The sequence below is a fragment of the Crotalus tigris genome, unplaced genomic scaffold (genome assembly GCF_016545835.1).
Source record: "Crotalus tigris isolate CLP2741 ecotype Arizona unplaced genomic scaffold, ASM1654583v1 scf7180000024338.4412243, whole genome shotgun sequence".
NCBI lineage: Eukaryota > Metazoa > Chordata > Lepidosauria > Squamata > Viperidae > Crotalus > Crotalus tigris.
Genome location: NW_024100508.1, coordinates 1074169 through 1097853, shown reverse-complemented (window position 1 = coordinate 1097853; position 23685 = coordinate 1074169). Strand labels below are relative to the sequence as shown.

The 23685-nt window shown below is 45.6% G+C and overlaps 1 protein-coding gene across 1 annotated transcript; it reads right to left on the bottom strand.

The window, feature by feature from the left end:
* Positions 1-5801: 5801 nt before the first annotated feature.
* Positions 5802-20240, bottom strand: HTR1D (5-hydroxytryptamine receptor 1D). The gene is made up of 3 exons (XM_039325792.1): positions 19881-20240; positions 9635-9676; positions 5802-9006 (listed from the first exon to the last, which is right to left on the bottom strand). Exon 3 carries the CDS (start codon positions 8885-8887, stop codon positions 7754-7756), a length of 1134 nt encoding a protein of 377 aa, XP_039181726.1. The 5' UTR covers positions 8888-9006; positions 9635-9676; positions 19881-20240; the 3' UTR covers positions 5802-7753.
* Between the last annotated feature and the right edge of the window lie 3445 nt (positions 20241-23685).

Sequence of the window (23685 nt, the reverse complement as noted above, 5' to 3'; positions counted from 1 at the left end):
CAAAACAAAACCAAATAACTTCACCATTCATTTATGACATTTCTATTTCCCCAGGATTTGACAGCAACGTCACAAACTCCCTAAGGTGTTTAGGTGGGTATTTAACCCATTGCGACCTCCTCGGATCCAGGGAACACCCTTGGCTTCCCTGTTCCCCTGCTGGGTTAGGTGTGCCCACTCTTAGCTGCCTCTGGTACCCAGGTGACCCTGGTTCTGTTGCCTGGCCTGCTTGCTTGCCCACTAGGTTCGGCAGGCCAGGACTGTGCTCATTCCCATACCCAGTTGACCTGCCCATCTGTTGGCTGGCAGAACCTTCTAAGTCCCAACCAGTGTCCCTTGGACTTGGGGTATTCTCCAGGTCCACAATGGACCTGCCTTGGGAACAGAGCCCTTCATTCCCTATCCCGGCAGATGGATTGTCTGAGGTAGTTGCTATGCCCCAATGCCTTGTGGCCCCCCAGTCAGTGCCAGAGGTGCCAGAATCAGGATTTGCCTCTCTGTCTACTCCCCTTCCAATTGACTTCCTTTTGGGAGCAGGTGTGGAATTGGGCCAGTTCCCTTGAGTTGATGCCAATTCTCTTGTATTTCTTGATTTCTTTGGATACCCCCAGTCAGTCTCCTGTCTGGAGTGCTGTATAATGAGTGTGAGTAGTGTGGGTACCCCGTGTGTGACTCCCTGGCTGAAGTGATGGTGTGGGGAATGTTCCCCGTCCCAATGAATTCCTGTTGGGAACACTTGCGGAAACTTGAGATGGGCCTTCTCCGGCCTCCTCGGTGGCCAGTGACTGCTGATAGTGATCCCCAAAATGCACAATATAACCCTCCTCCCCCCCCCAGATCAGAGCCCGGAGCAGCAGAGGAAGAGTCCAGTCTCATACGCAGCTGATCTATGTGCAGCCGGAGAACGTGGCTGTTGCCCAAGGACACCTCGTAGGACAAAGGTCCAGACACCTTGCAGACTACAGCTGGAATCCAAAGATGACCAGGCCCGTAGTTCCGAGTCCAGACCAGAGCACCCACGCAAGCTCCTTGGTGCCCTAGGCCGCGAAGCCTGAGATGCCACCCGATCAGGGTGCAGTCTGTCTAGTTTAGTTATGAGCCTGCAGCCCCCTACTGTACTTCCCAGTAGAAGTACAAGGTGTGGTGCGATGTACAAGAAGAAAGTCTGCTAACCTGTGATGCCAGTTACCGTAAGTCAGCTTCTTGAGGGCATCCTTGATGATGCGCACCATACGCTCAGCCATTCCATTGGTGGAGGGGTGGAAAGGAGCCGAAGTTGCGTGTCAGATCAGGTTAGCCTGAAGAAAAGCCTGGAACTCAGAAGAAGTGAATTGAGGACCGTTATGAAACCAGAACATCTGGGAGGCCATGTGCAGCAAAAATGCCTCTCAACTCCTGGATTGTTCTGGCAGTAGTAATGGAGGAAACAGGAACAACCTCTAGCCACTTGGAATGGCTATCAACAACAACCAAGAAGAATTGTCCCTGAAAGGGCCCAGAGTAATCTATATGCACCCTGGACCATGGTGTTTGAGTTTCCTCCCACTATGAACTTGGGCCTGAGGCATTTCTGGCCGTGACTGCTGGCACAACTGACACCCGTGCACCTGAGCCTCGATAGCTTTATCTAGCCCCAGCCACTAAAGATGGCTGCACGCAAGCGCTTTCATCCTGATAATGCCAGGATGTCCCTCATGCAGAGAGACCAAGATTCTAGGCCTCAATGAGGCCAGGATAACTACCCTGCTACCCCATAACAGGCAACCCTTAAAAGTGGATAACTCATGCTTCTTGAGCAAGAAGCTTTGGAACTCATTACCTGGACTCCTGTCTGGCCAACCTGACAGTACCCATGACAACACACGTGTAAGAGTGTGGTCGGTGGCGGTTTCAGCAGCCACATCCCTGGCATTGAGAGGAGATTCAGGCAACTCCTGATTAGAGAGAATATTGATGGCAGGAACAGGATCAGGTTCTACTATTTTGAGAGGTAGCCCATTTCCTTACCCAGTTTGTGAACTACAGTATAATCATATGCTGACAGGAAAATGGACCACCTCAGCATTCTAGGGGATATAATATGAGGGGTTTGTTTGTTAGTTGTAAACAACCACAACAGAGGCTTATGGTCAGTGTAGACCGTAAAATGAATATAATAATAATATAATATAATACTCATGAAATTTCTTAATGCCAGCCACTATGGCCAGTGCTTCCCTGTCTATTTGAGCGTAATTACGCTCAGCAGAAGACAGAGTCCTAGAGTGATATGCCACAGGAACCTGTGTCCCATCAGCCCTCAAGTGGCTAAGTATAGCTCCCACCCCATAAGGAGCTGCATCGCAGGCAATGCAGACAGGCAATTGTTCATTGAAATGTGCAAGCACAGCATTAGACGTTAGCAAGGCCTTGACCTCATTGAAGCTCTTTTCGTGGACTTTTGTCCACTGCCAAAATGCCTGCTTGTCTAAAAGCCTATGTAGTGGTTCTGCTACTGCAGCTTTGTGAGGGAGAAAAGTGTTGTAAAAATTCAAGAGGCCCAGAAAAGCTGCAGCTCGCTTTTAGACTTGGGGCTTGGAGCCTGCTGTATAGCCTTCAACTTAGATTCAGCAAGGTGAATACCTTGAGCATCTATCCTGAATCCTAAAAAATGAGTAGACGTGACTCCAATCTTACACTTATCCTTCTTCAACTTAAGGCCTGCTCTTCAAAAACGGAGCAAGACAGCCCTTAACCTCTCTGCTAAGTTCTGAGATGACTCTCCAGCAATAAGGATATCATCAAAATAGGGGCAGACTCCAGGGATACCCCTAAGTGTGCTCTCCATGACACTTTGGAATATGCCAGGGGCTACATTTACCTCAAATTGCACTCTCTTGACCTTGAATGCACCCCTATGCGTTACAATGGTCTGTGCCTCAGCAGCTGCTTCATCAACAGGTAGTTGATATGCCTGTGCCAGATCTAGCTTTGCAAAAACTCGCTCCCCTTTGAGAGAGGCCAAGATATGGCTGACTGGTACTGGGTACGCATGCTGTTGCAGCGCCTTGTTTAGTGTGCACTTGTAATCTGCACATATGCGTATGTCTCTGTTAGCCTTGAGAGGCGTTACTATGGGGGTTTCCCATGGACTTGAATCTACAGGTTCTAAAATGCCTTGCTGGATCAATTTATCCAGCTCAGAATCAATCTTGCCCTTAAGTGCGAAGGGTACTCTTCTAGCCTTAACCCTGATGGGTGTGATGGTTGGATCTAACCTCAATGAAACTGGAGGCCCCTTGTAGGACCCAAGCTGTGGACTAAACACATCTGCAAACTCTTCACAGACTTCTGCTAGGCTCAGTGTTTGCAAATGTTGTAGCCCAGTAACCTGGATTCCCAAGGCCTCAAACCAATCGAGTCCTATAAGACTCGTTCATTCACCCCCAACAACCAACACATCTAATGGACCCTCAAACTCCTTGTGTTGCACTGTAAGGGTGGCCTCCCCCTTTACACTCACCTTGGAATTTTGAAAATCTGTTAGTATTATGTTGGATGGCCTTAGTTTAGCTTGAAAACCACTGCTGTTGCAAATCTTTCTAAATGTATGAATGCAAATAATGGAAAGAGCGGACCCAGTGTCCAGCTCCATGGCTACAGGAACCCCTTGCAACCTAACCTTAAGTTTTTTTCTTGAGGGGTTTGTGTGTACCTGTTCTGCAAATACTCCTGCGTGATGCACAGAAACCCACCCTATTTTGGCTGGGGACCCTGGTGCCTTTCAGATGCAATTCGTCTCGGAGTTGTACCTTCTGGCGACCCAAACAGATGGATGCTATGTGGCCTTGCCTGCCACACGCTCTGCAGATGGCGGAACGGAACCTGCAGTCGGCTCTCCTATGGCGTCCTCCTCACCCGAAGCATTTGAGCCTCAGGATTGTTTCTGATGGGCCGCATGTTCTTGACTGCCCCACCTGCTGCTTCCTCAGCTGTCACCTCTTGTAGAGCATTTTGGAACGAGATATCTTCCTTTGCAAAGATCCTCTGTTGTAAGTCCCTGTTCCTTAGACCACATACAAAATGGTCTCTCAGCCTTTCTTCAAGATCTTTGAACTCACATGGTTTGGCTGCTCTTCTCAAGGCCGCAATAAACTCCCTGGCTGATTCACCTGCCCTCTGGTCCCTCTGTTCAAACGTGTGTCTCCACGCAATAACAGACATCTTGGTCTGGAAATGTTCTTTCAATAGCTTTTTTGTGTACATTACAGACTCCAGAGAAGCAGGGGCCACTAGATTTTCCACAATTTCAAACGCGTCCTGACCACAGACACACAACAGAGTTGCAGCCTTCAAGCTGTCTTCTCTGACCTGGTTTACTCTGAAGTAGTTTTCTACTCTTGCAACATAAGATTCCCATCTCTCTGGGTGTGAAACATCAAATTCAGATAAGCGACCTATCTTCGCCATCCTTGCTTCTTCTTCTCGGGAAGGAGTCAATCAGCCGAGCTTACCTCCAGCGACACTGTACTGGCAGGCTAGAACACTGAATTTAACGCCGTCTTCCCTTCTTCAGGACTCCTTGGGTAAGTCTTACAGCTTTTCTTTTTCCAAGCTTGCAAGCATCCCACCTTCATCGCCAGTGTTAAGTCCTTCATTTGATGGCGAATGAAGATCACACATGGTTGAATCAACAGCTCTTTATTTCTCCTTCTGCTCACTACAACAGCAACAGTGAGACTCGCAGGTCTCCACTTTTGTGTCCGGATCCTCAGGCAAAAAGGCTACAGTAAATGGCACGCTTTCGCGCCTCTCAGTCTGGTCCCAGGCAGCTTACAGCAACCCCAGGACCATAGCAATGTCCCGAGCCTGCTTTTGCAGGCTCAGGACACAACAATTCCCATCTCTCTGGGTGTGAGATATCAAAGTCAGATAAGCGACCAATCTTCGCCATCCTGTAATTCCTAACCTTCACCACTCAGTTCTCTGAAACTTGTATTGGGGAAGGGGTCTTTCAGCCGAACTCACCCTCCAGTGATGCTGTAACTGGCAGGCTGGAATGCTGATTCCAACGCCATCTTCCCCTCTTCAGGACTTCCTGGGTAAGTCTTACAGTTTTTCTTTTTCCAAGCTTGCAAGTATCCCACCTTCATCGCCAGTGTTAAGTCCTTCGTTTGATGGCGAATGAAGATCACACATGGTTGAATCAACAGCTCTTTATTTCTCCTTCTGCTCACTACAACAGCAACAGTGAGACTCGCAGGTCTCCACTTTTGTGTCCGGATCCCCAGGCAAAAAGGCTACAGTAAATGGCATGCTTTCGCGCCTCTCAGTCTGGTCCCGGGCAGCTTACAGCAACCCCAGGACCATAGCAATGTCCCGAGCCTGCTTTTGCAGGCTCAGGACACAACAATTCCCATCTCTCTGGGTGTGAGATATCAAAGTCAGATAAGTGACCAATCTTCGCCATCCTGTAATTCCTAACCTTCACCACTCACTTCTCTGAAATTTGTATTGGGGAAGGGGTCTTTCAGCCGAACTCACCCTCCAGCGATGCTGTACTGGCAGGCTGGAATGCTGATTCCAACGCTGTCTTCCCCTCTTCAGGACTTCCTGGGTAAGTCTTTACAGCTTCTTATCTTCAGCCTGTAAATCATCCCACCTTCATCGCCAGTGTTAAGACCTTCGTTCAAGGGCGAATAATGAATACACATGCTTTCGTTAACAACTCTTTATTCTTCTAGTAACAGCAACACCAACAACCCAAAGGCACGCAGGCCTCTCCTTTTTAAACATTCAGAGACCCGGACTAATGGCAACAAGTAAGTTAGTGTTTGTGTGGGATTGACTTTGAGTTAGTTTTCGACTCCTGGCAACTGCCTGGACTAGTCCCTGCAGTTTTACGGACAAGATTTGAGAAGCGTTTTGCCAATGTCTCCTTCCTAGGGCTAAGAGAGAGTGACTGGCCCAAAGTCATTCACCTGGCTTTATGTCTAAGGCAAAACTAGAATCCAGGATCTCTAGACCAATCCCTTAATCTCTGCACCTAACTGGCTCTCAGTAGCATCCCTGAAATTCCTACCATGCCTGTTCCTTGACCTGTCCACCCTGAAGGGCTTGCAGCATGTACCAAATCATAGAAATAATATTTTGTTTGGATTTCTGCTGTTGAATCATTGAATTGGTGGGAAGGCATAAAGTCTGACAAAAAAAACAGCAATAATTTTTCATGCTACCTACTTTGCTAGGGTCTTGACAGCTCGATCCAACATGTGAAAAGGTAGAAAAATCATTTCCAAACAGGACCATTCATATTATAAGGTTTTGCATTTTTTAAAACAAAATATTTCCATACAGAGAATTGACAATGCTCTGAAGAAACATTATCTGCTCTAGACTGCATGCATTACCATTTTATCCAGGGTTAAACACAATTTAATAGACACACATGTAAGCACATCTGCCTTGTTTGGAAAGCTTATAAAAGTTACAGCAGCCTAGACAAGAAAACAAAGGTTGAGGATTTGTTTTTGAGTTCTATGTCCTGGGGACAAAGTATTCACTTAATGTCCATGGAGTTTGCTTAACAACTACAGTGATTTACTTAAAGATCACTGCAAAAAAAGTTGCAAAATCAAATGTTGATGACCCGCTTAACAACCAGCATGATTTATAATCATAATTCTGGCCTTAATTATGATCGTAAGTCGAGGACAGCCTATATTTGCCATTGCTACTACAGCTAAGGCTGAAATAACTGTATTATATTACTTTGTTGTTGTTGTTTTGGTGCCTGAGTCAGTGTTGACTCTTGGAAACTGCCTGGACAAGTTTCAGAAGTTTTGTTGGCAAGATTTCAGAAGTGGAGCTTGCCATTGACTCCGTCATATGGCTGAGAGGGACTAGTTAAAAAAAAAAGTCAACAACATAAACCAACATTTTTAAGATAAGACAGTGAATAATCATGCTTGATAAAACTTAGTTTGGATGATAATTCTTTAGGTCAATAGCCCAAAACCTAAACAATCTTCCAGGTGAAATCAGAACACTAGGCCTTCTTCAAACCACACCTTTGTAACCTGATTTAATTCCAAAGCCATTAAGTGAGAAATTGCAGTCCATGGAAGAACATTTCTGGTTTGTGTACTCAGTTCTTAGAAAGGAGGATCAGAGGGGGAGACAGAGAAGGATTAACATCTCAGCTAGTTCAGCTGATTCATGATTGTCTGACTGCAGCCAATGAGGTCAAAACAACAATTAAAGTCCCCAACCAGCAGAATCAAGCATATGACATCTGTGATACCTCTAAGAGCTATCCACAGAACAGCAAAATGAAAATAGTCACAAACAAGATACATTAAATAAAATGGCCCAAATCTCAGGAATTCACTAAATCAGGGGTGTCCAGCCTTAGCAACGTTAAGACTTGTAGACTTCAGTTCCCAGATTCTGGGAATTGAAGCCCACAGAACTTAAAGTTGCATGGTTGGACACCCCGGTGCTAAATCACACAAGATTTCAAATTTATGTGCAAGATCCTAGGCCAGAAGGCAAAATACTGTTGAGATTTCAGTGTTCTTATGCAAAAATCATAGGAACTGCATTGCTAAAATCTCAAGAACTCTGGTATTTTATGGATCCATTTAATTATTTATAGTGCCTGGCACCTAAAAAAATTACCAACATCTCCTAATCCACCCCAGAGAACTTCCAGAACCTTTGTGCATAAGAGGTTAAAGTCTATGACTGGGAGCAGGGTCCAAAATCAAGATGGCTAGAAGCAGTTTTTAAAGTGGATTATTTTCTGAAATGCCTGCTTGAAATCTTCATTAAAGATAGTATATATAATGGGGTTAATCAGTGAGTTCAGATAACCCAACCAGGTGAAAACATCCATCAGGATATGAAGAGGCCAACAGGCTCCTTGGCAAATAGGGTTGACCAAGGACACCACAAAGAATGGCAGCCAGCAAAAAATGAACGCACCCAAAATAATCCCGAGGGTCTTGGTAGCTTTCCTTTCTCGCGCAGCCAAAATCCTCTTTCTTTCAAGGATGGAATCGGCTAACTTGATCCTCACATGATTGATAACCACCGGTGAGCTCTGCGGATGGGAAGGTTCCTCATGAAGATTAGAGGTAACGGAGCAGAGAGAAGAACTCGCAGAGCCCGTGATCAGCTGGGCTGTGGTGAAACGCTTCCCGTACAGAGATGGTGGCTTAAGAATTCGGGATCGAGCGGTGATGTAAATCCTGCCATACAAGATGACCAGCAACACAGTTGGGATGTAAAAGGCACCACAGGTAGAATAGATGGTGTAGGAGATTTGATCTGTGTTGACTGCGCAAGTGGCCAGCTCCTCGTGAGCCTTGGCTTGTCTCCAGAAAAGGGGAGGGATAGAGATGCAGATGGAGAGAACCCAAACTATAGCAATCATGATGGCAGCCCGGCAAGCTGTCCGACGTTTGGTGTATTCGAGAGCATCCGTGATGGCCCAATATCTGTCCAAGGCGATGATACACAGATGCAGGATGGAGGCTGTGCAGCAGGTGATGTCCGAGGACAACCAGATATCACATATGACTTGGCCAAAGGTCCACAGGTGAGTGGCCGTGTACACGATGCTGATTGGCATGACCAGAATGGACACAAGAAGGTCTGTGGTAGCCAGGGAGCCAATGAGATAATTGGCAGGAGTGTGGAGTTTTCTGGTTAAGATAATTGTGATGATGACAAATGTGTTGAAGAGTATAGTGGCCAACGTGATCAGAATCAGAGCTGCTGCCAGCAAAACCTTGAGGCTTAACAACGTCCCTTCGTCCCAGTCCTCTATCATGTCACTGGCATTGAGAGATTTGTTAGCCGCACTTTGGAAAGTCAAGTCTGGAGACACATTGTACAAGTTCATTCTCAGCTGTGCTGGGTTTTCTTTGTCTCCTTTGCTTTTAAAATCATTGCATTTCTCAACTCTTGTTAAAAACAGGCTTTGTGGACAAAATCATCAAGGGCTGGGGTAAGAAGAGGCTGCTGTTAAACAGAAATCAAAATCACAACAAAAACATTAGCTGAGCCTGAAGAACAGAAAGTTCTGTCAACTCTAGAGAAGATGCATTCACAAGTAAAAAGAGAAGACTACAATTTTCAGCCACATTTATGGACTTACAGCCATAAACAGAGAAACAAGGTTTATTTCAAAGCAAGACCTAAACTGGACTACTTGAGAGTCTAAACCCATCAAGAAGCTAGCTGAGAGCTTCTGTGTTATGCACTTAAATGGATTTAAATTTAAAATATTTTTTATACTTTTGTCACTGTTTTTCTTCTTTTCTTTTTGCTTTACATGCTTTTATTCTGTAATTCTTTTCAATAAAAATATTTTTAAAAAATCTGGGAAACCATCTGAATATACAGGATTCCCAAGAAATCAGATTTTCTAAAGAGGACAGCTTGGCTTTTTTACACTGTTAGAGATACAAAAATATTCTGAAAAATAATCTTCTCCTTAAACATATTACTGTATGGGATTTCTGTAATCGTTATTTTGAAGTCAGAATAAGATTCTATGCATTGTGCAAGCTATGTCCAATATTCTTTTGAAGTCTAAATAAGTTAAGGAAAATGACCAAAAGATTAAAACAAGAATAATATATTTTACCTGTTCTTAGAACTGCAGACAGACACTGGCTAAATTAAATGTCTGGAATAAAACACAACAGATTAGACACATATTTCAAAGCCCCAGTAAAGGACAGCAAAAAAATGGTCAATTTCTTGCATGCAGCCCTTACCTCTTCAATCAACTGTACCAGGGTAAAAAGGAGCAAAAATGAAATATAATCTCTCTGCCTGGTGGTACAAACTCCTGTCAACCCAAGGACTACAGATAGGCTTCTGTCAAAGAGCCCACAACTCCAAAATAGGTGGAGCCTGGAATTTGGAGATAGGGGGAATAAAATGACCCAGGCATCATTTTTGCTCTTTAAACCTGGTTGACTTAAATAAAAATGTAAAAAGGGGAGGAAGATATGTTTGGCTCCACCCATTCTGAGATTATCCACTCACTCTGCAAACCACAAAACAGGATGCTATAGGGCCTCATATAATGTTTATTGGGACATCCAAAAAGATAGCAAGATAGCAAGTCATGGGACTGAAGCTCACTTCCTTTTTATGGGCATTGTGCTGAATGGCAGCCAACTAAAGGCTTGCAATTTTGACTTCTTTGTAATTAAAACAACTTTATTGCAGAATTTATTTTGTCATCCGATGCCATCTTTTAAACTGAGTAATTCTGCTCAAAGTTCCAGCCTCAAGTATTTTTACGTTCTATAGACACATATAAGGAGAAAGAATGCGGTTTCCAAATTTTCTCAAGGTTAAAGGCTACCCATTAAATGGTTTTTCCCAGGCCTTGGCTCTTCTTCAGAATGTCCTCTTGGTTTTCAGAGTCCAGTTAGGCATTCCTCAAGTTATGCAACAGGATGAAGGAGCAAATTAAGTCAATTGAACCTAAATCCAGGAAGAGAAATCATTGTCTAGATATTTTGTCAACCGTGTAAATATGTTTCCATTTTTGTTCACATTTAGCGTAACTGACTCAGGAGTGTGTAGGGAAAGTCTACAAAGACCTCCATTTTTACAGATCAACTTTTAAAGAAATATCTTTTAAAAAAAGAAATTATATGCCCAGAATCCCTTCCCCATAGGGCCAATGGCTGCTGGGAGTTATAGTTTATTATTAACAGGAAGACTGGATTTTCTTAGTCCTACATAAGGCTTCTGTTGAGTCCTTGGCGCAAAGCAGACACGAGAAGCAGTTGGAGTTCTCAGTTTTCTTTATTCTGCGTTCAGCTTACAAGTAGATGGCTTTCCTTAAGCTTCCCAAACGCTCGCAGCCTCTTATATAGGCAACTCCCAGGTAAATGTGTTACTTTTCCTGCGCCAGCACCCGCACATGCGCACAGCGCTGGCGACAGCCTGTCTGGTCCCGGGCAGCCTTGCACCTGCCCGGGACTGCCTGCAAACGCCCGAGCCGTTTGCAAGGCTCGGGACATAACACCCCTTTCCCCCGGGCTGAAACTACTACCAACATATAATCATTTGTTCTATACAGCATTCCGCTCCCCAGTGCTTCCACTGTTTGCTGGCTTTTGCCTTGCCAGCAATGTTATATAATCCTCTAGGTACTTAGGAGATTTCTTTGCTCTCTGTGACCTTCTCAGCTCTGGTTTATTAGCAGGAGTTCCCTGACTGGAGGGAGATGTGAGCCTGTTCTCCTTATTTTGTCTTGGTGCCTTCCAAGGGCTGTGCCCTGATGCCTGGCCTGCTTGCTCGCCCACCGGGCTCGTCAGGCCAGGGCTTCTGTCACTTTGTGACCTGGTTGACCTGCCTAGCTGTAGACCCTCGGGCCCCCTGAAGTGATAGCCACTGCTGGGCGTCTCTGTTGAACCTCCTAGGTCCGTCCAAGACCTGTCAGGAGGCTGTCCATTCCCTGAAACCCGTTCTGTGTCCGGGCTTGTGTGGGTTTCTGTACCTTCCCAAAACTCAGTTACTCCCTGATTTGGGCTAGAGGTGTTGTAGTCGGGACTTGGTTCCTCGACCACCTCCCTGTATGTTTGACCCCCTGTAGGATTTGGGGTAAGGTCAGGCCAACTTGGGGATTGTGTGCCAGCTCTCTTGCGGGAAATGATTTGTTGGGATGCCCCCGGGTATCCTCCGTGACTGGAGTGCTGTGTGATGTGTGTGGAAAGTGAGTATGCCCCCGGGGTGACTCCCTGGCTGGAGTAGGCGTGGATGCCTGGTAGTTGGGTAGGCTCATAGAATTCTTGTTCGGAACTCTCGCGGAACCCTGGAATGGGCCGTTTGTGGCTCCATCAGTGGAGATGGGCAGCAGCTCGTGCCCTTCCCTTTGCTCCAAAGGGTCCCCCTCCCCCCCCTGGAAAAGACCCAGGAGTCTCAGCTGGAAGATGCCGCCTAGGGCGGAGTTGGTCGATGTGCCTGCGCAGGACACGACCGTTGTCCAGGGCTACCTCGTAGGATAGAGGACCCGTGACCCTGGAGACAGAAGCAGGGACCCATGTATGACCAGGCCCGTAATTGCGAGTCCAGACCGGGGCACCCTCAAGTAGTTGTCTAGGTGCCCTAGGATGTGAGGTAGATGAAGGCAATCGGTCCGGATGCAACCGGTCAAGTTTAGTAGTAAGTTGACGCCCCCAACGAAGTTCAGCTGGGCTTCTCCCTGTAGAAGTGGACGTTGTGGTGCGATAAGAAAGGAGAAAGTCAGCCAACCTGTGATGCCAGTCCCCATAGGTGAGTCTTTTCAAGGCGTCCTTTGTGATGCGGACCATGCATTCAGCCATACCGTTGGTGGACGGGTGGAAGGGTGCAGACGTGGCATGACGAATCATGTTAGCCTGTAAGAAAGCTTGGAATTCGGAGGAAGTGAATTGAGGGCTGTTGTCGGACACAATGACATCTGGCAGCCCGTGTGCAGCAAAAATCCCCCTCAGTACCTGAATAGTCTTTGCAGTGGTGGTGGATGAGACAGGTACAACCTCAAGCCATTTCGAGTGGCTGTCAACAAGGACCACGAAGAACTGGCCCTGAAAGGGCCCAGCGTAGTCAATGTGCACCCTAGACCATGGGGACTGTGTTTCCTCCCATCTGTGCACGGGAGCTTGGGGCATCTCTGGGCGAGATCGTTGGCACAGGTGGCATGCATGCACCTTAGCCTCAATATTTTTATCTAAACAAGGCCACCATAAGTGGCTGCGTGCAAGAGCCTTCATACGAACAATGCCAGGATGACCCTCGTGGAGGGATTCCAAGACCCTAGTCCTCATTGAGGTGGGAAGGACAACTCTGTTTCCCCAAAGCAAACAACCCTGAGAAAGGGACAGCTCGTTCCTTTTGGACCAGAAACTCTGAAACTCAGGACTAGGGCAGTCCTCAGGCCAACCAGACAAAACCCAGGAATGGACACGTGAAAGTGTGTGATCTGTACCTGTTTCAGCAGCAACATCCCTGGCACTAAGAGGGAGCTCGGGCAAGGCTTGGATTGATAGAATGTTGACAGCTGGCGCAGGGTCAGCTTCCACTGTTGGCAGAGGCAGTCTACTGAGGCCATCAGCATGGCCCATATCTTTCCCAGGCTTGTGGAGTAAAGAAAAATCATATGCAGACAAAAAAATATACCACCTAAGCATTCTAGGGGAAATGATTTGGGGAGTCTGCTTACGTGTGGTAAACAGTCCCAGCAGAGGCTTATGGTCAGTGAAGACCGTGAACTGCCTGCCATATAGAAAATCATGGAATTTTTTAATTCCCGCAACAACAGCCAGAGCCTCCCTGTCTATCGGAGCGTAGTTGCACTCGGCAGAAGACAATGTTCTTGAATAATATGCAACAGGAACCTGAGTTCCATCAGACCTGAGGTGGCTCAGGACAGCCCCAACCCCGTAAGGGGACGCATCACACGCGATGCACACAGGAAGAGACTCGTTAAAATGTGCAAGTACACTGTTAGAAGTGAGCAAGGCCTTGACTTCGTTAAAGCAGGCCTCATGCGTCTGTGACCACCGCCACACAGCTTGCTTGTCTAGTAGCCTGTGAAGAGGCTCAGCTACACTAGCTTTATGTGGAAGAAAAGAATTGTAAAAATTAAGGAGGCCCAGGAAGGCCTGAAGTTCGGCCTTAGACTTTGGCCTAGGTGCTTCTAAAATGGCAGTTAGTTTGGATTCAGCAGGGTGAATCCCAGCAGCATCAATTGTGAATCCCAGAAATTCAGTAGAAGGCACCCCAATTTTGCATTTGTCTTTTTTGAGCTTGAGGCCTGTTTTCCTGAACCTTAACAGAACAGCCCTTAGCCTTTCAGCTAGAATGTGTGTGGAGTCTCCTGCAATTAAGACATCATCAAAGTAGGGGCAAACCCTCGGCATGCCCCGCAGTGTGTTTTCCATTACGCTTTGGAAAATCCCAGGAGCGACATTCACTCCAAACTGCAGCCTTTTTACCTTAAAGGCTCCCCTGTGGGTCACAATAGTCTGAGCTATAGCAGCAGCATCATCAACAGGCAGCTGTTGATACGCTTGAGCTAGGTCAAGCTTTGCAAAAACGCACCCCCCCCCCTTGAGGGAGGCCAGAATATGACTGACCACAGGAACAGGATAGGCATGTTGCTGCAATGCCTTATTAAGAGTGCATTTGTAGTCAGCACAAATGCAAATGTCCCCATTTGCCTTTAGAGGCGTGACAATGGGGGTCTCCCAAGGACTGGAATCAACAGGTTCTAGGATTCCCTGTTGAATCAGTTTGTCTAACTCAGTGTCAATTTTACTCTTTAAAGCAAAAGGGACCCTTCTTGCTTTAATTCTAATGGGAGTGACAGTGGGGTCTAGCTTTAGGGACACAGGGGGTCCTTTGAATGTGCCCAGCTGGGGGCTGAAAACATCTGCAAATTCTTTGCAGACTTCCTGTAGGTCGAGTGTTTGTAAACTGTTGAGTCCTGTGACGTGTATCCCCAGGGCCTAAAACCAATCGAGTCCTATGAGACTCGTTCGTTCACCCCCTACTACTAATACGTCTAGTGGACCTTCAAAACTCTTGTATTGCACGTTAAGGGTGGCCTCCCCTTTAACACACACTCTTGAATTTTGAAAATCTGTTAACACAATGTCAGAAGGCCTTAACTTGGCCTGAGTTCCACTACCGGAACAAATCTTCCTAAATGTATGCAAGGAGATGATTGAAAGGGCAGACCCAGTGTCCAGTTCCATAGACAATGGAACCCCTTGTAGCTTCACCTTGAGTGACAGCTTTTTCTTAATGGGCTTGTGTGTGCCTGTCCTAAGGATGTTTCTTCGCGAAGCGCAAAACCCTACCCTATTCTGGCTGGGGAATCTGGTACCTTTCAGGCGCAGTTCTTCCTGAGGTTGTACCTTTCGTCGGCCCAGACACACAGCGGCAATGTGTCCTTGTTTGCCGCATGCCCGGCAGGTAGCGGAGCGGAACTTGCAGTCGGTTCTCCTGTGGCGACCTCCACAGCCGATGCACTTGAGCGGAGCTGAAGAGCTTCCCTTCTGATTTTCTTCCTTCGGGGGGTGGAGACGGTCGACTTCCTCGTCCGGATCCTCCTCGGAGTTTCTTTGGACGTCTTCCTGGTGCACGGATGCAACCTCTGGACTGTTTTTGATCGGCCGCATGTTCTTGACAGCGCCGCCTGCTGCTTCTTCTGCGGTGACTTCCCTTAAGGCATCTTGGTAGGACAATTCTTCTTTAGCGAAAAGTCTCTGTTGTAGATCTCGATGCCTTAACCTGCACACAAATCGGTCCCTCAGTTGTTCTTCGAGGTCTTTGAACTCGCAGTGCTTGGCGGCCTTCCGTAATGCGGCGATGAATTCTTTGGCCGACTCACCGGGCCATTGATCCCTCTGCTCGAAGGTGTGGTGCCATGCGATGACGGACATCTTGGGGTGGAAGTGCTCCTTCAGTAGCTTCTTCAGATCTGCGTAGCTGACAGACTCTACTGGAACAGGTGCTGCAAGGTTTTCTGCGATGTCGAAGGCGTCTTGACCGCAAACACAAAGCAGAGTGGCAGCCTTCAAGCTCTCTTCCCTCACTTGGTTTGCCTTGAAGTAGGTCTCCACCCTGGCTACGTATGACTCCCACCGCTCTGGATGTGAGACGTCGAATTCCGAAAGCCTTCCGATTTTCGCCATCTTCAGGAGACGGGTCTATCAGCCAGCCTACCTCCGAATGCGCACTGGATTGGCGGGTAGCTGCCGAGTCGACGCCGTTCCGCCGCTCAGGACTCACTTGGGTAAGCTTACACTTCTTCCTTTTCAGGCGGTGTAAGGCAATCCCACCTTCGTCGCCAGTGTTGAGTCCTTGGCGCAAAGCAGACACGAGAAGCAGTTGGAGTTCTCAGTTTTCTTTATTCTGCGTTCAGCTTACAAGTAGATGGCTTTCCTTAAACTTCCCAAACGCTCGCAGCCTCTTATATAGGCAACTCCCAGGTAAATGTGTTACTTTTCCCGCGCCAGCACCCGCGCATGCGCACGGCGCGGGCGACAGCCTGTCTGGTCCCGGGCAGCCTTGCACCTGCCCGGGACTGCCTGCAAACGCCCGAGCCGTTTGCAAGGCTCGGGACATAACAGCTTCTAAGTGTGGACCTTATATAGAATTTCTTAGCCAAATGACAAAAATATTACCCCAGTCATTGGGTGGTAGCAAAGCTCTGGCATGGATGAATGAGTAATAATGGTTTATTGAGCCACAATGCAATTTTAGTTGGGTTTTTCTTCTTGTTGCTATAATGAAATGCTATGTTTTCATTTTGTTCATCACCCGGGCTTCTTGGATAGATGGGCGGACAATAAACTGAATTAATAAAAAGGATAAATAAATAAATTTAACATATTTTGTCTAAAAAGCCATCACTTTCAAGATTTAGTCACAATGATTTCCAATTGTAAATGCTGAGTCCATCTCAATAGGGATCTGCTGTTGAGCAGCAGCTAACCAACCTGGAATGGCTCAGACAATCGAAACAAGCTACTTGTTTAGAGGGAAAACCACACACAGGGAACAACCGCACAGACATACCAGGATTATAAACTCATCATCATAAATAAATGAAACCATGAAGGAAAGCCACAATAAACTTTTTATATTTTTGCCAAAAGAACAAGAAACAAAAACCCTGCATGAATGTATTCAGCAGACTTTATCACTGTTGAAAAGCAGATGCTTTTGAGCTGGGTTTTACTGCTCAGTTATTTGTATTTTGTTTGTTTGTTTTATTTTTCAAATCACCCCATTCAGATAGGCCGAGTCAAGAAACAGGCTCATCAAGGATTCCAGGAATCCTCTTTATTGTAATAAAATAGAATAATAAAACTTTGGAAGGCTCTCTCTCTGTCCCACCTGATTCTAAGCAAAATCAAGATAGCATCGAGTTGCCTTCTCACACTCTCAGAGCTGTATAATCCTTTGTCCAAATGCTTCCTTATCAGCTCTCTCTGAATTTAACAATAAGGCCAGTCCTTCTTCATGCTTCATTCTTCAGAGGACAAATTATTTTATTGATCCCATAATATCTTCCTCATCTGAACCCCAAAATGTATCTCTTTGGCTGAAAATCAACATCAGGGGGCAGCCTTGCACTCCATTTTCAGTCAGTCAAGAGAAAGCCGAGCTTCAAAGCAATATAAGAAGAACCATGTTAGTCGATAGAAGCAAAAATCAAAAGCAGTCTGACAGCACAATTTCCAACCAGCCAATTTTATTAAAAGGATACACATTTTTGTGAACTGAGGTTCATTTCATCAGGTACACAGGGTGCCCATTGACTGCAGTTCACACAAGCTTGTGCCTCTTAACAAAACCTGTTATAGATAGTCCTCAACTTACAGCCATCCATTTAGTGACCACTTAAAGTTACAATGGTACTGAAAAAGCAACATATGGCAGATTTTCACACTTACAACTCATTGCAACATGTGATCAAAATTCAGACACTTGGCAACTGGCATGTATTCATGACTGTTGCAGTGTCCCGGGATCATGTGATCCCCTTTTGCAATCTTCTATGGGGAAGCCAGATTCACTTAACAACTGTATTACTAACCAAACTATTACAGTGATTCACTTAACAGTTGTGGCAAGAATGGTCATAAAATGGAGCAAAACTCACTTAACAACTGTCTCGCTTAGCAGTGGAAATTTGGGGCTCAGTTGTGATCATAAGTCGAGGACTATCTGTTGTCAGAAAGGTGTTTCAGATTCCTGATTAAGAGTGAACAAGTTTCCCGATTTATTTGATAAGAAGTTGACAGGGAAATTAAGCATGAGTGGAGTGATAGGGTACTACTAAGACCACCTAGTTCCTAGTATAACTTTTGAAGCCCATGGTCATCTTTTCACATTCACATATTCCAAAGAAGAAAAATAATTTCCTGCAGCTAGTTCCAGTTGTGTGGATATTTTTCATAATTCAATGGCACTGACAGCTCATGAGATGAAGGAGCCAAGAGATCAGGCTGGCACTTGTTCAAACCCTCCCTAGCCACAGAAACCCACAGGATACTCTTGGGCCCATTGCTCTCTCTCTCAGCCCATATTCAAAGGGTTGTCATTGTGGAAGGAAATGGAAGGGCCCCCTTGAACTTCCGTATGCATAGTGGAAGAGAAATCAAACTAGCCAGGCAGATTTTTTTAAAACCCAGAAGATAGGAGATAGAGAAGATGGAAAGATGAAGTAAAGTTTTAGAACATGAACAATCTTGGAAAACCTAAACAGCTAGACTTAGGCATGGGAGACCAATAGGAAATTCAAGGTTGTAAGCTAGACCGAGACATTGAAAATACATCCCAGAAGAAGACAAGGACAAAACACATGTTGTAGCCAAGAAAATGACATAGATGTCACATGAAGTCACTGGGAGGCTTGCCCAAAGATGGTTCCCACTTGTGACTTACAGCAGGGATGTCCAACCTTGGAAACTTTAAGACTTGTGGATTTCAACCAGCAGAATTCTCCAACCAGTATGAATTCTGGAAGTTGAAATCCACAAGTCTTAAAGTTGCTAAGGTTGGACAGACCTGACATAGCATCTTATATAGGCTTCATTGAGTTGCTATAGCCCTAATGGGGATAAGTCTCGCATCACTTCAACCATGGTCAGCTGAGTCAAATCCTATACAGCCTGTCAAGATTGCAGAAGTAAGAACTACTCCAACTTCAATTTGGTGTCTCTAATGTTAGAGCCAGGAGTAAAATACAAAATATTGGGAACTACAAGAGAACTGTCCAACCCTCGGCATGATTTGTTAAAGCAGAGTCTATTTGACCAGTGTGAAAATCTTCCTCCCAAGTTTAATGCTATATACTGAATTGCAGCTTATGAAATAAGCTGTCAGCAGACTCATCTTTTATTTCTTGACTCCTCTTCATTTTATCCTTTTTCCAGCCTCATCATCTCTCATATCATGACACTAGGGCAGTGGTGAGATTCAGCTGGTTTGCACCAGTTTGGAGGAAGTAGTAGCTAATTTTTTGTTGCCCAGGCCCAGAATGGACATCCAGAAGTGGCATCCACACAGAGAACCAGTTGTTCACATATTTAAATCCCACCACTGCACTACGGGATAGTGTTAGGTCTCTACTGAGGATCCTCCCTATAGCACCTTCTAGTATCATCCAGTCATCATGGAGGTGAGCTAGAATCCATCCTCCTTACTGTTATATCAATGTAACAGTGACTGGTCAGCCTCAGAAGATACTGTAAGTAAGTAGCTGAGAATAAACCAGCCCCCAAATGACCAGGCTCTTAAACGAATATACAAAGAGTTAGCCAAGAGATGGGTGTGACTGGCAACCCTAAGGTTTGTTATTAGGGGGGGGGGTGTCAAGCTTGGAAGTTCTTGGATTTCAACATCAGCTTCCTAGATTTTGGGGTTCTGGGGAGGAAGTATCACTGGAAAGGCACCACCAGGAGTGGACCTTGCAGTTTAATTTGACTCAACATGGGGAAACCTCACCCAGCTGGATGAGGGGGCAGATGGTTGAGCCTCAGCCTTTCGACAATACTGAGTAGGCTTGATTCCAACTCGTAATTCAGACACACACAGAGAGAGGAGTGTTTGAGACCTGTCTACAAGCCACCACACAAAAGGTGTTAAGAGCCCAGAGAGTTTCTTTGAAGGCATCGGCATCTCAGAACGCACGGAAAAGAACCTCAGAACTGACTGGGCGACTGTGCACAGAGTTATCTTCCGAAAAAAAAAACCAACCCCCCCCCCATTTAAAGGTCGGAAGGCCCGGCGCTTGGGGTCTTTGCCACTGCTGCCTTTCTTCCCACTGCTACGCTTTACTCCGACACGCAAACCCACACTCCACTTACCAAAGCGGTGGAGAAAAGCGCCCGGAGTTGGGGAGCTGTTTGAGGCAGTCGGTCCAGCGTTACCTTCAGCATCTTGAAGGCTGGCTCCTATGTTAGACCCTTCAGCGGCTGCTCGAGAAGGCAGCCAGGGAGCTCCGACGAATTGTTCGGGACCCCAAGGGGCCGCACCCCTCGCCTTCCTCTTGGGCTATGCTGCAGAGGAACTTGTGCCATCGGGGAAGAGCAGCACCCGAGGAGACGCGGCTGGAGCGAGCGCCAGAATGAGTCCCGTTCCCGCTAGCGCGCTGCTGGGAACGTGGCAGTTCCCACTCCGGTCGGAACAGGGAAAACCCATCTGAGCTTTCTAGGTCTGCAAGCTTAAGCGCCCGCGCCGGGTGACTCCGCCGTAAGGTGTAGTTCTCACTCCGGTCAGACGGTTGGGGGAGCTCTGCCCACACCTTTGTCCTCCCTATTCGCGACTTCTCTCTGTCGAGGTTCGCGTCTGTTCTTGACTACTGTATAGTTTTCACTCTGGTCGGGTGGAAGAAACACCGTGCCTTATACCCACCCGGACAGACTGGTAGGAAAGGTCGCCCAGCAGTAGCGAAGTCTACCTTTAGGAAGAAATGGTGCAGAATTGGCTGCCGGATCCAGGGAGAGGCGGACCTCTTGGGAGTAAGCAAGACATTTGTCAAGGGGGGAAAAAACCGGTTTCATCTGGGATGGGGTAGGGAGACCTACGCATATTTAGACTTTAACTATCCCAATTTGTCTGAGGCGATCAGAGCGCATTTTGTCCAATGTTCATTCCAATACAGATTGAAAGGCACGTTTCAGAGTCTGTCATCCGCGAAAGGAGTCCTTTTTAGTTCACTTTTACACACGTTTAAATGTGTAAAATGTTGGTATGAGTTCGCCCCCCCTTTTTTTGCCTTGGAAATTTAAAGAACTTTAAGATGGAAGGGGGAGGACAAGTGAAAAATAACCTGATTGATATTAAAAAAAATAATTACAATGCTGCAAAAAAAACCCCAGTGTGGTTTTTGCATTTTTTTTCGTTAGAAACCTGAAACTCAAGGAGGTGCTTCCTTGATTAGGTATTTGTAATATTAACATTAGAGCCTCTTTGGTGTAATGGTTAAGGCAGGGATCTCAGCGTGCCTGGCTGAGAAATTCTGGGAGTTGAAGTCCACAAGTTATAAAAGGGCCAACTTTGAAGACCCCTGGGTTAAGGCATCAGAAGTGGGAGACTCTAATCCTGTCTTAGGCATTGTTGGGTGACCCCTAGGAAACAGGGAATGGCAAACTACTTCTGAAAAATCTTGCCAGGAAAACTGCAGGGACTTTTCCAGACAGTCTCAGAGACAAAAGAAAAAGAAAAAAAGATTTTAGCGGTCTTTTGATCCCATAAAAAAGATTTTCTGAGGCTGGAGATGATATGCTGGGAAACCTAGCAATACTTCTGGTGATCATTGGAGGACGACTAAGCAAATAATTTCTGCTTCTGAAAAAGCAGATTCTCCCTTGAGCAGAAGTTATAAATTGGAGCATCTTCTTCCAACAGACCATATCTGATGTTGTAAATTCAGCCTTGAACAGCAGGAACCAGCTAGGCTGCATTTCAACAGCTCCTGTTTCTAGTGGGAGAATTACTGACATTTTGCAAATAGCTGGAGTAAATAATAGTTTAATATTTGGTGATAGGCTTCACCCAGATGCTATATTGAATGATCTTGCTGTTTCACCTACTTTTTATCTAATAATATATCAATCAGAAGACAGTTATTTTATCCATGGGTAGAATAACTAAACTGGGACAGGCCCTCAAATGTCTTTTCTGTCAAACTAGTAATTGTTTGTATTTCCTGTTAGAACAATTACTCAGTAGAACTGCTTGCCTCTAGAAGTTGTGAGTGCTCCGTTACTGGAGGTTTTAAAGAAGAGATTGGACAGCCATTTATCTGAAAAGGTATAAAGTCTCCTAGCTGAGCAGGGGGTTGGAGTAGAAGACCTCCAAGGTCCCTTCCAACTCTCTTATTCTGTTATCTGGGTTACTGATAAATCCACCAATCATTTAATTCAACATAAGACAGGCTAAACTGCAGACAAGTCAAATATTTAAATATATCGGCAGGACTAAGATATTTTTCCCTCCCTATGTAGTCGGTCTTGTTGACAAACAGAGAAGGTGGTACTACTTAAGGAAAAGGGGTTTTTTATCACAAAAAGTTCCATCTGTTTCCCTGAAAGGCACAGAGCCAGCTGTCCTGAGCAGAATCAATGATCCTTAACTTCTTGGGGTGACATTAATGTGATGCCGGCAAGAGCACAGTGACAGTTCCACAGATTGTTATCTGCTCCTCTTGGTCCACAGTATTTCTACAAACCCCACTAAACTGCATTTGAAAGCAACATTTTGGAAACTAGGTCTTCAAAGTTGCTTGGTAGTAAGATAATTAACTGCCCAGCATCCTTTCCCATCCAAAAGGCTTTGAATACCAAGCCTAAGAACATTTTAATTTCTTTACCTGCTTCTCCCTCTTTTCCAAATGTCCGCTGCCACAGAACAAAAGAGACTAAAGGCAGCTTACTTTATTAAAACGCCATCAAGCACATTCCAAAGCAGGGTTTTCAAGTGAAAAGAGATTAAGACACTGATAGGGCACAGCAAATGCAAAAAGAGATGTTAAAGCACTCTGCTTTTAATTTCCTCATTGCTTAGAATGACCATAGAAGAGAGATTGTTTAGATGAAAGACAACAACAAAGCAGGAAATTTATAGAAAAGGGGTGAAGTTATGAATGTGAGAAAATGACACCATCGTGCAGAAAGTCTGAGTCATAGCAGAGGAAAAAAAACTGCCTGAACTTGAAAGATGAAAAAATACTTGAGATGAGCTGGCTTTCCCCATCCCAAATCCCAGATTTCCTTTTTTGTGATTCTTATATTGTTAGGGACTTCTTTAATGCATCTCCACTTTTCCTCCTTGTTCAATGTCTTCAAAAACGTATTTAAAATGAAGTGTTGAAACACCTGGAAGCAAGGCAAAGCAGGAAGGCTTTTGTTTATAAACATGATGCTTATGCTGAAGTTTTATTATTTTTTTGGTAGCAAGTTGCAAGTGAGCATTGAGGATAAGAATTGCCTGGATCAGATTTTCTTCCCTGCCTTCAGTTTGCCACACCAACCAAAAAGAGGCCTACAAGCAGTGGTCAGGAGAATGAGGCACATCAGATCGGGCACTGGTGGGCTTGGATTGCATTGGATCATAATTCTCTTTGGCAGCCACAATACAAAAAAGATGTTGAGACTCTAGAAAGAATGCAGAGAAGAGTAACAAAGATGATTACGGGACTGGAGGCTAAAACATACAAAGAAGAGTCGCAGGGATTGGATATGTCTCGTTTAATGAAAAGAAGGACTAGGGGCAACTTGATAGCCGTGTTCCAATATCTCAGGGGCTGCCACGAAGAAGAGGGGGTCAACCTATTCTCCAAAGCACCTGAAGGCAGAACAAGAAGCAATAGATGAAAACCAATCAAGGAGAGAAGCAACCTAGAACTAAAGAGAAATTTCCTGGCAGTTAGAACAATTAACCAATGGAACAACCTGCCTCCAGAAGTTGTGAAGGCTCCAACACTGGAGGTTTTTAAGAAGAGACTGGACATGCATTTGTCTGAAATGGTATAGGGTTTCCTGCTTGAGCAGACAGTTGGACTAGAAGACTTCCAAAGTCCCTTCCAACTCTGTTATTCTCTTCATTCTCTGATTTTGGACTGCAGTACAGCTGGCTGAGAAAGGTGGGATGGTGGAAGAACGGGCTGCT

Excerpts from the sequence above, each read along its gene's own strand:
- HTR1D (XM_039325792.1), bottom strand. The coding sequence starts at position 8,887 with ATGAACTTGTACAATGTGTCTCCAGACTTGACTTTCCAAAGTGCGGCT.